This window comes from Dendrobium catenatum, unplaced genomic scaffold (genome assembly GCF_001605985.2).
Source record: "Dendrobium catenatum unplaced genomic scaffold, ASM160598v2 fragScaff_scaffold_706, whole genome shotgun sequence".
NCBI classification, from domain to species: domain Eukaryota; kingdom Viridiplantae; phylum Streptophyta; class Magnoliopsida; order Asparagales; family Orchidaceae; genus Dendrobium; species Dendrobium catenatum.
This window is the reverse complement of record NW_021319168.1, coordinates 275,317-288,288: the sequence shown is the minus strand read 5'-3', so window position 1 is coordinate 288,288 and position 12,972 is coordinate 275,317. Positions and strand designations below refer to the sequence as shown.

The following is a 12,972-nucleotide window of genomic DNA, read 5'->3' as shown; positions in this document are numbered from 1 at the left end:
GTTTGAACCTTCCTAAAGCACTTTGAGCCATTGATTTGGACTCATTTGGGCTCGGATTGGGTTGAACTTGGTGTCGTCGGGTTTGTATTTCCGAGACGCTCAGTTTGACTGTAAGCTCGCTGAAATCGGAGTTCAGATGATCTCCGAATTAATTTTTAAAATTTTCGACTAGCTTTTGTTTCGAGATTCGTGCCCCATCAATATAATTTTGCATGACGTATCAATATATATATATATGCTGATCAATATTTGGCGTCATATTTCTCGAAATTTGGAATCTTCGATATTGAGATTTCGATTGGATCATTGGAGCAATCGGCGGCAAAGGCCAAAGGGTGAAAGGATCTAGCGGCGGTTAATCTGTTGATATCTTCTCCTCTCCGCTGCTCCACCTGCCTAATCGTCGCTTCTATATGTCGGAACCCTATCCCGACGATCTCGACCAACTTCTCGACAGTACGATTCGCCTATTCTATCCTTTCTCTTTAACATGATGTGTTATAATTTTATTAGCTCACAGCACTTGTTTTTCCTTCCAGATGCTTTGGATGATTTTGCAAAGCTTGATCTCGCTCCCACTCAGAGGTGTTTCTCTTTTTTCCTTATGTCCATTATCAAATTGTCGATTTTCTGTTAATTATATGTATGCTATTTTTCCGTTCGACAGAGGAAGCGGCGGAGGCGGAGAAGGAAAGGAAGGAGGAGGAGATGTGTTGGCATCGCCTCCTTCATCGTCATCCTCATCGTCATCGGCTTCAGTGAGGGGGTTGGGGATGGGTCTGCCTGATTTGAGGGCTAGAAAGCAGGGGAAGCAGCAAACGTCTCTTCCTCCGAAGAAATCTCACGCGACCGAAGCGTTAGAGAAGCTTACACAGCAGACCCGCGAGGCTGTTCGGGAGCTGGAATCAGTAACGGCTGCTGCTGCAGCAGGGTCAAGAGGAACTGGTGGGTTTGACGAGGAGGGCATGGTTGAAGACTTCGTCAAGCAGTTCGAAGAGCTTGCTGGCTCGCAGGTTTCTCTTTGTCTTTCTGCATGTGTTTTTATTTGTGTTCTTTTTCCTTTTTGTGATCCACCTGCCAATCGCCTTAATCTATATGGAATGGGAGTTTCTAGGCACTCCATTAACTAGCAATCATGCCCTTTTTTGTTTTTTTGTTTTGTATTTAATTCATTTTACAATTATTTTGAATAACAGTATGCTTTGAGCTTTTGAGATCGAAGGAATTCCATGGGGGAAACTAAACTAGGGAGTCTGGATGTTATTAACATTTTGCTGCTATTGTAACTTTGAAGATTGCTTTGAATTATCCAACCTTGACATTTTGGCCTTTTCGGTGAATTTACACTAATTTTGGCGTTAAGGGTTGTGGAATCAATTCTTGTGATGTTATAGGAATTATTATGGCTAGAGAATATAGAGTGCGATGGGTTTTTGGAGCAGATTTTTTTCCTGTATGATTTTATTTTGTGTTGACGATGAGCGTAAAACTTGTCAGACAGTTATGACTTGGAGTTATTTAATACATTGCGTAATTATTTTACTTTGCCTTTTTTTGGTTGGGGGAGGGCAAGTGGTGGTAGGTGCTTTGGCAGCAAACAAACATAAGTGTGCTTGTGCATATGCTCGGGAGTATTAATGTTTCATAAGATAAAGTGATATCAGCGCATCAGCGCCTTTGTGAAGATTAATTATTATGTGCTGACGTTGAACACCGTCCGGAGACTAAGTAGAATGCTCCACGTCATCCTGTACTCGGTACCGCTTGTTGCCGAGGCTTTGTACCGCTCGTTACCGCATTTGGGTACAGCTGATGTGGCGCATTCTGGTTGATCTCCGGACGGCGTTTTGCGTTCGGTCTCTGCACAGAATAACTTCTCCTTTGTGAAAGGGTTGAAAGTAGTTTAAGTTGAAGATTCTTATTTGAAGTGTGTTGATAGTTAGGGGCCTATTTGGTTTTTTTAAGTGAAATAGGTACGAAGCAAAATATTTGTTTGAATCTTTAATTTATTGAGTGTAATTTTGCGGTAAACTTTTAAGTTTTGTTTAGGTTGTAATAAGCATGTGATGGGGTAGCCTTGAATTTTACATGGGTTAACTAGTTAGGTTTTACTGGATTAAGAATATCAACATTGAATTTATATATAGTATCTCATGGATCTGATATCTTGACATACTTACTTTTTTAGGGAAAACTACTTGTGATTTATTTTTATGATTCAGTCTTTATTTTTTTATCAATGCATGCTATAGGTAAGTTCTACAAATATCATAGATTGGCTTAGGCGCTATTCAGCCAACAAATAATAATATATGTCCTTTTGTTAACTTTCATCAATCCTTTCCTACTTGATTTAGAATAACACTTGTCTTAGGCGCTATTCTGCCAACTGTTGATTTTTCTTGTATGTTAAAGTTGAGCATTACATCTATTTTATAAAACTGTTGATTTCTATTGTAAAGTATTGTTTGAAAGAAATATTATCTACCAGATATAGGCATGCTTTTCCTCTATAAGCATTTTTACTTATGTGCAATACTGTCACTTTTGGGAACTGTTTTTATAAAGTATAATTTTATATCTATGCGGCTTTCTCTTTTCTTCTATGAGATTCCTAGTTTATTGTTTGACCCAAATTCTTTTGTGTTTATTTGATTTAGTTAGTTAGCACAATTAGATAGAAATGATGTATAGCTAATGCTATTTTTTCTATTTACAGGATATGGAATCCATTGTAGAAACCATGATGCAGCAGCTTTTGTCAAAGGATATTCTCCAGGAGCCCATGAAGGAAATCGGAGAAAGATATCCTAAGTGGTTGCAAGAGCATAAAGATAGGCTAAGCAAGGAAGAATTTGATCGCTATTCTCGCCAACATGAGCTGATATTAAAGCTTAATGAAGCTTATGAAGAAGATCCTGATAACTTCAATAAAATAGTTGATATCATGCAGAAAATGCAAGAATGTGGCCAACCCCCAAGTGATATTGTTGATGAGCTTGCTCCTGGTCTTGATATAAATAATCTCAGCCAATTGTGAGTCTCCCATTCTTGCTTATGAAACGTAATAATCTGAATTCAATAAAAAAGTTTAAATTATTATCCATAACGTTACGCTGTATTTCTGATAATGTATAATTTTTTTAAACTAGTATTTTTAGTGCTAGTTTTCGTAATAAAAATCAATCTATAAATCCTATGTTATGCTATCTCATTTCATTTTTAAGCATGCAAAATATTTTGACAATGCCATTCTTTTTGTGGTGGGCTAGTACATTATGACTGTGAAATGAACTGTACAATATTAGCATTGTAGGTATTGTAGTATCACTGCTATCATTAGAAAACCTCTTACATAATATCATGCATGGAACTTAAAATTTTGATTAGCTTAGTATTACTTGTTTGTTCAGTTCCTGTGGCCACCATCATTTATGGCATTTTTCTTGTAATAGTTTATTGGATTGCAAATCTGCATTAGCTACTTGCAACAACACAAAATAATGAATGCCTTTTATTGCAATAATAATTTTTTGGATATACAACACTTGCCCAACTTGACACTTTATAGTTGTAAAAGAGGTGATGATTGATTTTATTTCGTGGTTAGTGCTATTCAGCGCTAAAATCAGATAAAATTTTTATTTCCAAGATTTATTACATCTTACTGTTGATTATATTATTAGTCGAATGTACTATTTTTCTTTGGGCTTTAGAAGCTTGACATAAGAAGCAAATTTTATGAAACGGGGATTGTGAAGATATGTGATGATTAAAATAAGAATTGTACCTCAAAACCTGCTGATCTCAAATGAGTAGTGTAATGGATTGTGTTTTTTTAAGAGTTGCATGGGAAAAAAGATGTTGAGGAGGCACATGAAAAAAAAAATTTAGTAGACAAATAAAGGGGAGTAGAGAAAGAGGAAAAGGGAGGAGATTTGGGCTTCTTTCTCTCTTTTCCGTAAAATCAAGGTTCTTCATCGTTTCGGTCAATATTTGCTACTATTTTGCAGGATAATAAAGGCATATTTAAATCTTTAAGGGTTTGTTTGGTTCAGTTCTGTTTTATTATTGCTTCCTATTTTTAAGCAAGATAAATTTTTCTTATAAACTGTTTAGCTACATAGTTCTGTTGAAAATACTTTTTTTAGAATTCCATTTTGGTATCGTTTCAGAAAACTATTGCTTAGATCCTTTCCACGGTTGCTCTTGTTTTGATCAAAGGAAAAGTACAAATTACCCACACCTTCTCACATCTCATGATCATGTTTCCTGATCAAAGGAAAAGAATGTTTTGATCTTATGATGTTTGACAAATTCGCAAGTGTCACACTAAAGATTTTAAACATTAATGTTTTGGAAAAATGAAGGAAACATTCTTTTAAGTTTTGGAAAAAAACAAATACATAAGTAATATTGATGTTTCTTAAACATAAAAGATAGAAATAAATTGTTTCAACCATTCTTTCTTTCAAGTAGATATGGAATATTCTTTGCTCTAGCTTGCCTAATCACCTTTCTCATAGTTTCTCATAGTTTGGTCCTGAAAAGGAAAATGATCAACAAAGAAGGACATTCAAATGTTTTTGCTTTTTGATTAATTTATGAATGGGCAATCGATCGAGAATAAGGTTAGAAATATGCAGGATACTTTTTAGGATAAGAGAGGGAGAAAGGGATTGTTCTTGTCCTATAATCATCATAATTTTTCTTACTAGGACATGTTAATTAGCTTTCAAATGAATATGCATAGATTGTCATGTAGGACACTTTTTAATAGATGTAGATTTATAGAGAAAACAACTTTTTTTTAAAGCTATTGTGGGTATAATAAATTTTTACTTTTGAAAAAATTGGATAATAGCTTTCTTACAACTAGCACACTGGTATATATGATTATAAAAAGAAGTTTCTCATTGTTAAAAAATTCAAAAAAAACAACAATAAAGAAATAGTTAAATAGTAGCGTGATAGTAGTCTGGAAAGTAAAGTAATAAAAAAGCTGTCCCAAACAGACCTTAAGTTACTACCAAGGTTATCGAAATCACCAGCAAAGCTATCTTTACCATTATGAGGTCCTTGTTTATTATTTCCAAGTTTCCCACATAATACACATAAGGTCTGTTTGGGATAGCTTTCTTATGGGTTTTTCTTTTTCAATCATTTGCTCCACTTCTGTTTAGCTCCTTCTTTCTCATTGTTTTTTAGAAATTTCTATGATGGGAAGATATTTTTTTCAACTATATCTATTAAAGTGTAGTAGTTGTAAGAAAGCTAATTTCTGACTTTTAAAAAAGAAAAATATTTATCATTTGCACAATATTTTTCAAATCACCAGCAAAGCTATCTTTACCACCATGAGGTCCTTGTTTATTATTTCCAAGTTTCCCACATAATACACATAAGGTCTGTTTGGAATATCTTTCTTATGAGTTTTTCTTTTTCAATCATTTGCTCCACTTCTGTTTAGCTCCTGCTTTCTCTTTGTTTTTTAGAAATTTCTATGATGGGAAGATATTTTTTTCAACTTTTTTTTGCTATTTTGCTTTTCATATTATTTTCACACATTTTTAACAACTGATTTCTTATTTCTTTTCAAAAATCTCTATGGTGGAAAGCAACTTTTTACAACTATATATATTAGAGTGTGGTAATTATAATAAAGTTGTTGTTCAATTTTCTTTTAAAGAAAATGTTTAAAATATCCATAACAGTTTTAAAAAAATAATTTTCCTCATCTACAAAAAGCTATAACCACCCCAAATCGACCCTTAGGTCTATTAGGGGCAGCTTCTTTATAGCTTTGCTTTTCAAATCCTTGTCACATTGCTGTTTGGCTCAAATTTTCTCGTTGATTTTTAGAAATTTTTTGTGGTGTAATGCTACTCTTTACAATCAGACCTATTAGAGTATAATAGCTGGAGAAAGTTGTTGTCCTATTTTATTAAAAAAGAAAATATTTATGATGCCTTCAACATTTACAAAAAAAGCTATTTTCCTCATAACTACCATACAACCACATTTGCGAAAGGTTGCAAATACCCCAAATGCAGGGAAGGAAATTCTTGGCTTGCCCTGCAACTTTTACTCTTTCAGCTCTTCCTTAAGTGTTGGAGTGATGCTCGAACAATCCTTAGCTTGGTTGTTCTGTGCTGGTTTGAATGCTTTTAATTTTTAACTTCCCTATGTATTGTTTTTGTAAAGCGCGACATTGTTCAGAGGAAGAAAATATTTCTCAGCCAAACTTTCTTTCACGTAGAGTGGGCATCATAAATATTTTGTCCATTTGAGCTATCTGAACGTTGACATTTACTTTGCAATGGACAAAATGAGAGCCGCATGCTTGGTTTGCCATTCATTGAGATCTAAGATCTTTCTAAAGACTGGATTTTAATATCTGGTTAATCTTCCATAGGGAAATTGCAGAAGTTGTTGATGGCAAGTCCTTTTCATGAATTTTTTGAGTTCATCAATAATGCCATACCTCTCATCATTGAACAAAGCTTGTTGGAAATGAGGATCTAGCGGTAGCGGTGTTTTGTGCAGTAGCACTAGTAGGGATCTCATTGGAGATGGTCTTGATTTGGTAGGCATGACGTAGGGCCTCAATCTTGAAGATGATATCCTGGGAGAATTTTTGTCGCTCCCCTGATTAGCTTGTGCTTTGCTGCCTCCTCACCCCCTTTGCCACCTCCTCATCAACTTTTCCATTTCGACAAATTAAGCCTTAAACCTATGCTATAAATTCATGGTGAGAGGGGAGAGTTTATGATGTGAAACATACTTGCAAGGATGATTAACTTAAGGAAGTTTGCACGCTTAAATTTTAGAGCACAATAATTATAAGCTTTCTCTTGATGATAAACGACAAAATAAAAATGATAAAGTGATAAAATAGCTTAGGTCTAAATACATGCGAGAGGTTGAGATCATTAAATAGTCAACTAAGTCTTACTTTGCATACCTGAATGGTTTCAACGAGAAATTCCAATGCTAACAATAAGATTAGGCACGATGCAAGAATCCCTCACTCATCTCTCTAGCTATCTAAGCTTTAGCGAGGAAGAATTAGCATGAACTTTTGTGAATAAACATATAACCACAAGTGATAAGTGAACTAGGAAGATAAGAGAGTTTGGTGGAAGAGTTTACCCACATGAAGCAGAAGACACGAAGCTTTGGTGTCGACGATGGATGTTTCTGCAGTGGGATAGCATTCGGGATCCTTTCACAAGCCTGAGTAGCTCCTAGGAGGGATGGGGAGTCATCGGACAGCGGGGCGTGGACTCCAGGAGGGCTGGACAACAGTTGGGCTGGCTGGACAGCAATGGAGAAGTGCGGAACTCTCTGGACAGCGATCCCGGCAACTTGGACAGCAATTTTCTCAATCTCTGGAGTTCTGGACAGCAGTGTTGATAATGGAAAAGTTCTGGACAGATTATAGAATCCGTCCAGAAATCTGGACAGCAAATTATATGGCTTAGAGAAGCCTTGGACAACTGCTATAGGGTATAAGGAGCTTCAAGACAGCAAATCGTGACTCCCAAAGGTGCTGGACAGCAAGGCATTTTGCTGGAATTGTGTGGACAGCTTGCAGGAATCTCTAGGGAAAGAGAAATCAAAGAGAAGAGGGGTTGGGAGAGGGCGGCTAGGGCTGAGGTGGATTAGGGAATTGATTGGAGGATTAATTTGAGGAAGGAATTGTGTTAATTAAATCCCTAATTCATGGGATGTAATTAATTAAAAGGGGAAGGTTAGGGGGGCCGGCCAAGGAGAGAGGAAGGGAGACGGTTTGGGTATTAAGGAGGTGGGTCCAAGTAATTAAGAGGATTGAATAGTTAAATCTGAATTTATTTAAGATTTAAACTATTTGGAGGTTTCTCTTAATTTATGGGATGATAATTTAAGAATAGTTTGAAATTCAAATTTGAATTTGAACTTAATTCTATTCCTAAATTAGGGGAGCCAAATTAGGAAAGCATTTATGGGAAATTTGAAATCAAAATGTGGGAGGGAAAATAATGAGTCATCCAATTAAATTCCTTTCGAATTTTGAATTCGAAAAACTTCCTTATTTAGACTTTGCAAATAAGGAAAGTTTTTGAATTTCGAATTTTGAATTTCAAAATTCATTAACTCCTTTATTTATTGCTAGGCCACAATCAAGGAGCCATTATGATGATTGACATCTTCATCAGGGCTTGGAGCAAGGTGGTGGCCGGCGGCCAAAAGGAGGAAGAGGGGCTTGCCATTGAGTTTGGGGATTTCTTGATGGAACTTGGGTTATGGTGGAGGAAGCTAATGGGTAACTTGGTGGATGATGGGATCTCGGGTAGGCTTGGCGTGGGGAGGAGGAAAACGAGATTTGGAGGAGAAAACAATAAGATAGAAATAAACCACGAGTCGAGGACGCTTCCAATGACTGACGGGTATTGCTTTTTCCCTCACCTTGGGCTTTCCCTAGAACTCACACAGAGATCTAGGAAAAACGAACTCACTAAGAGATCTTCAAGAGGGAACTCACAAAGAGAACACAAGAGCAAAAATTTTCATTTAATAATCATCAATCCCTTTCCAAGAGGAGGGGGAGGGCTTAAATAGCCAAATACATGAGTGAAAATAAAAAAACACAATTGCCCCTAGGGCAAACATAAAACAAAGCCCTCAAGTGAGGGTAGAAATGGAAAAGTACAAATAACAAATAAAATACATGAAAATAAATAGACACGATCGTAGCCGTTGATCTTCGATGTCCTCATCAGTTTAGGAAGAGAAAAGTGGTGAGAGATGGAGATGGGAGAGAGAATTAGAGAATAGGCCAGTTTGAGCTAGTGTGAGATTCCCGAAAGCCATATGTTTTTTTTCACGCCTAGGAAACACATAAGATGATTAGATATGGGGAATTGGAGCAAGAGATGGGCTCAGAAGCAAAAGGCAATGGGGAATAGTTCTTGGTAGCCGGCCATATGTGCATGGGAAGAAAGAGATCAAGTGTTATGCATAAGATGAGAACTATAACCGACACTTAAAGTAGCTCTCTTGCATGTATGACACAACAAACCATCATAACATAATCCCTCAGAACCACTTTTAATAGTAAACTTGGTTCATCAAGTTCTCTAGATGGGCTAAATTTTTTAATAAGATTTGTGAAAATCATTGGAAGGCATAAATGCAAAAGTTGCAAGGGATCAAGTAGAGAATATGACCCCCATTGCAACAAGAAGGAAAAAAAATTGCATTCCATTTAGCTTTTGTTTTAGGTTTTAGCATTAAGCGTTTCAGTTTTGAATTGAATGGGAGGCTCTTTGAGACAACCTTGGTGTGACAGCTTGTCAAGAAACCCCCATAACTCAAGCTTGAGAAGGTGAGGGAAGAGGATTTTATCTAAACATGGAGCTCTCCGTACTAACCTTGGAGCCCCAAAAAGTCAATAGCCAATCCACTCAAATTCAAGGAGGTGAGGGATGAGAGTTTGTACCAAACATGGGAATCTTCGAGCAACTTAAAGGTGCCAATTAGTTGAGAGTTTGCCAAATCTCATGTTAAAGGAAGTAAGGGAGAGATTATATACCTTCGATATACAGTGCTAGAGCTTCAGGGCATTGTCATACTTGCACACCTTTGATCCTCTCTTTATTAGCTGCTTATCTCTCTTCTGTATTTTTCGAGCACTTTTTTGAGAGGGAGAGGTAAAACTACTTCTAGAACGGTGTTTGGATTCAATAGGTAGTAGTTTTGGGAATCCTTTTACACATGTAGAGAGGAGATAACAAATTTGTTGTTTATATTTATCTTTTTGGACAAATTGTCGATTTTGTGGAGAAACACAAATTATAGACATTAATATTAATCTAAAAGCTATGAATGGTTAAGAGGTTGTATAATTCATTATATGATGTTAAATCAAAAATATTATAAATTACATGCTTTATATTACCAATTTTATAGAATGTAGTATTGTGTCCATGACGTTTTTATAATTATGGTTATGTTGTGTATGTGTCATTATTTCCATGTTCGTGCTTCTTAGGTAAGTTGCATTCCTTATGTAGCTAACAGCTACATGATGGGGCTGTTGCCTAATATGATTGGCTAAACATGCAAATAAACAGGGATGAGTTGCCACATCATCTTTAACCCATTAATCATGCATTATGCATTCTTTCCCTTGGGTACATGATATTGGGTCATTTGATCCATATAAACTCATGAGTTCCCATGTGACTCATTATGCTTATATGATTTTACTTGACACAACCAACTTCATGAGGGAGTTATTTGCCTATTATATATGATTGGCTAAAAATGCAAATCAATTGGGATGAGTTGCCACATCATCATTAACCCATTAATCATGCATTATGCATTCTTTCCCTTGAATACATGATTATGGGTCATTTGATCCATACTGACTCATGAGTTCCCTTGTAACTCATTGTGTTTAAATAATTTTACTTAACCTATCTTATCTTCCTAAGATGCTCACAAAATTTCAATCAGGTCATTCTTGCTAGGCAATCGAAGAGGGCCCAATTCTTGCGTAATATAAGCCTTTAGTTATTCTTTAATTGGCTCATATTATATTTACAACATTGAAGACAACATGTTTAATCTTTCGATCAATTCAACCTAAGTTTATCTAGGTCTTTCCTTTATTCTGGCTTTAGTCTCCACAACTCTGGATTAATTTAATCAACCTAAGCTTAGACTAATTGTTGAAATATCCCTAATTACATCATATTCAATTTACTTAAGGATTGTAGACTTGTAGTAGGCGCATATTTGATCACAGTCTTAGGTTTCGTTTGGGACGGCTTTCTTACTGTTTCTTAAAATAGCTTTCTAACAGCTTCTTAAAATTTTTGTACTAGAAAATTGTTTTAAGAAGCAGTAAGAAAGCTGTCCCAAACAAAACTTTAATGTTAACAAAAATGCTCCCAACAAAGTTAGCATGTGACAAAAATGTTATACATTCATTGCGTCTCTCTATTTGGCTCCTAAGTTCTTATTTGGAGGTCTAGAAGTTTAGCTCTGCTCTTAGGTTTGACAAGCTGAGAATTGATGAGCTCGACTAAATAATCTACTTAGTGAGCTAAGAATGTCAATTGAGAAATCTATCAAGGTGTTTTATTATAACAAAGCTGCCATATTTAGGAAGTCTTCATGTTTTGAATGTGGCGGAATTTATGACAGTTGGTTCAAATCTGTTTCTCTTATTTGTTTCAATTTTTTTTTTTTTTAATTTTGCATTTTAGATAGTTTTTTAATTGTAAATAAGGGCTAGGGTGCTATTAGGATTCAGTTCGCTATCTGTAAATATAAGTTTAGGGTTCATGTATCAAGGCGGAGAAAGAGAAATAAGCTTCAGTTCTTTCTCCCATCTCAACAGTAATTATTTTTATAATCAATACAAAAAGATATAGATTTGATGTTCATCCTTTATGTAATCTACTTCAATTGAAAATAGATACTACTAAAATGCTATGTCCTTGAAGCAGACCTGTAGCCCTTTCTGGTGGAAGCCATGATTCCCATTTTATGGTAGCTTATGCTAGAATGATCTGAAACTCGTTCATTTTTAAACTTAATGCAGATCTAAATATCTAATAAGAACTAGCGTTGCTACGTTTACAATATACCTTCAAATTTCACCTTCTGAAATTATATAGCTTAAATTTCCATTTCTCATTGAAGAACAGGCCGTTTGCTGAACGGTAGAAACTATGGTCATCATTTTGTTATAGAACTAGTAAATGTTCCTGAGGTTTGTCTAGTTGTATATAGTGAAAAAGGTGCCGCAATGGGGCGATAATGAATCAATATTGAGGTTTCGTTTGGGACAGTTTTCTTACTACTTTCTGAAATAATTTTTTAGTATACAAATTTTTTGAACTAGAAATTGCTTTTGAAAGTATTAAAAAAACTTTCACAAACGAAGCCCGAGTGAGCCAGCCTCAAATGGAGGTGATAATGTGCCATTTTCACTTCATTTGCTTAAAACATCATAGATTTCTAATTTTTCTATTCTGCCATTATATAGACTTGTGTTCTCTTTTACCCCCCAAATGCTCCATGCTAAGCTGACATGATTCTTAGCTATACATTCTGAATAGCCCGCATTTACTTGGAGAAATTATTAGGTGCAGATACCAAACGGAGAGAACCGTCTGGTTTTCTCTCTGTCTACAGTGACAGCGCAGTCTAAGTGCAATTATTGTAGCAGCTGTGCTTTCACTGTAGACAAAGAGAAAACTGGATGATTCTCTCCGTCCGGTATCCACACCTAATAATTTGACATTTACTTGAGGATTCCTTACCTTATGATTCTAAAAAACCATATAATTGGATTTTGCAGACCACCTGAACTTCGCGATTCTCCAGCCAGTTGCTGTATAATGTGAGATGAGGAAAAGAAGTAACCTTTGGATATAAAGATGACAACATCATCATATATCGCTTATTTAGTTCTGTGGTTCTACTTGTTATTGCTCAAAACCTTGCAGCAGTGTTTTTAAAACCGGACCGTCCAATTGCCAGTCAGGTTAAGTTGGTGGTAAATAGGATTTGTATTGAACTGGTTTGAACTGTCGGTAAACCGTCGAATATATTTTGATTTGGTTGAATCGATTGATTCAATAAATATTATTTTTTATTTAAATAAAGTTTTTTAGTATCAATTTTTATTTAATTATCTTTTATTTTTAATTTAAAATGTATATTTATGAAAATAAATTTAACTAGGATATAAAACTGCTAGGTTGTCAAATCATGTAATTTTATTTGTTTGTTATTTATAATTTGTGTTTTACACTATAAAAAAATTATTTAAATTTCTTCTATAATGTGAGACTAAAAACTTATAAGAAATTTTCGAGATAGCTAAACTATTAAATTATTTGGGATGTAAATTTAAGTTGAGAATGCATATAATATATTAAAGTTAGGAACATATAAGTATTTTTATATTGT

General features: G+C 35.2%; 1 protein-coding gene across 1 annotated transcript; it reads left to right on the top strand.

The window, feature by feature from the left end:
• Positions 1–252: 252 nt before the first annotated feature.
• Positions 253–12,626, top strand: LOC110113161 (peroxisome biogenesis protein 19-2). The gene is made up of 5 exons (XM_020845609.2): positions 253–456; positions 540–585; positions 668–1,013; positions 2,720–3,036; positions 12,359–12,626. Exons 1-5 carry the CDS (start codon positions 414–416, stop codon positions 12,402–12,404), a joined length of 798 nt encoding a protein of 265 aa, XP_020701268.1. The 5' UTR covers positions 253–413; the 3' UTR covers positions 12,405–12,626.
• The last annotated feature ends 346 nt before the right edge of the window (positions 12,627–12,972 follow it).

What these genes read in the sequence shown, in the direction of transcription:
- LOC110113161 (XM_020845609.2), top strand. Translation starts at nt 414, where the DNA reads ATGTCGGAACCCTATCCCGACGATCTCGACCAACTTCTCGACA. An exon ending in GATCTCGCTCCCACTCAGAG is followed by an intron (nt 586 to 667) that starts GTGTTTCTCTTT and finishes TCCGTTCGACAG; the next exon opens with AGGAAGCGGCGGAGGCGGAG. An exon ending in ATAAATAATCTCAGCCAATT is followed by an intron (nt 3,037 to 12,358) that starts GTGAGTCTCCCA and finishes TGGATTTTGCAG; the next exon opens with ACCACCTGAACTTCGCGATT.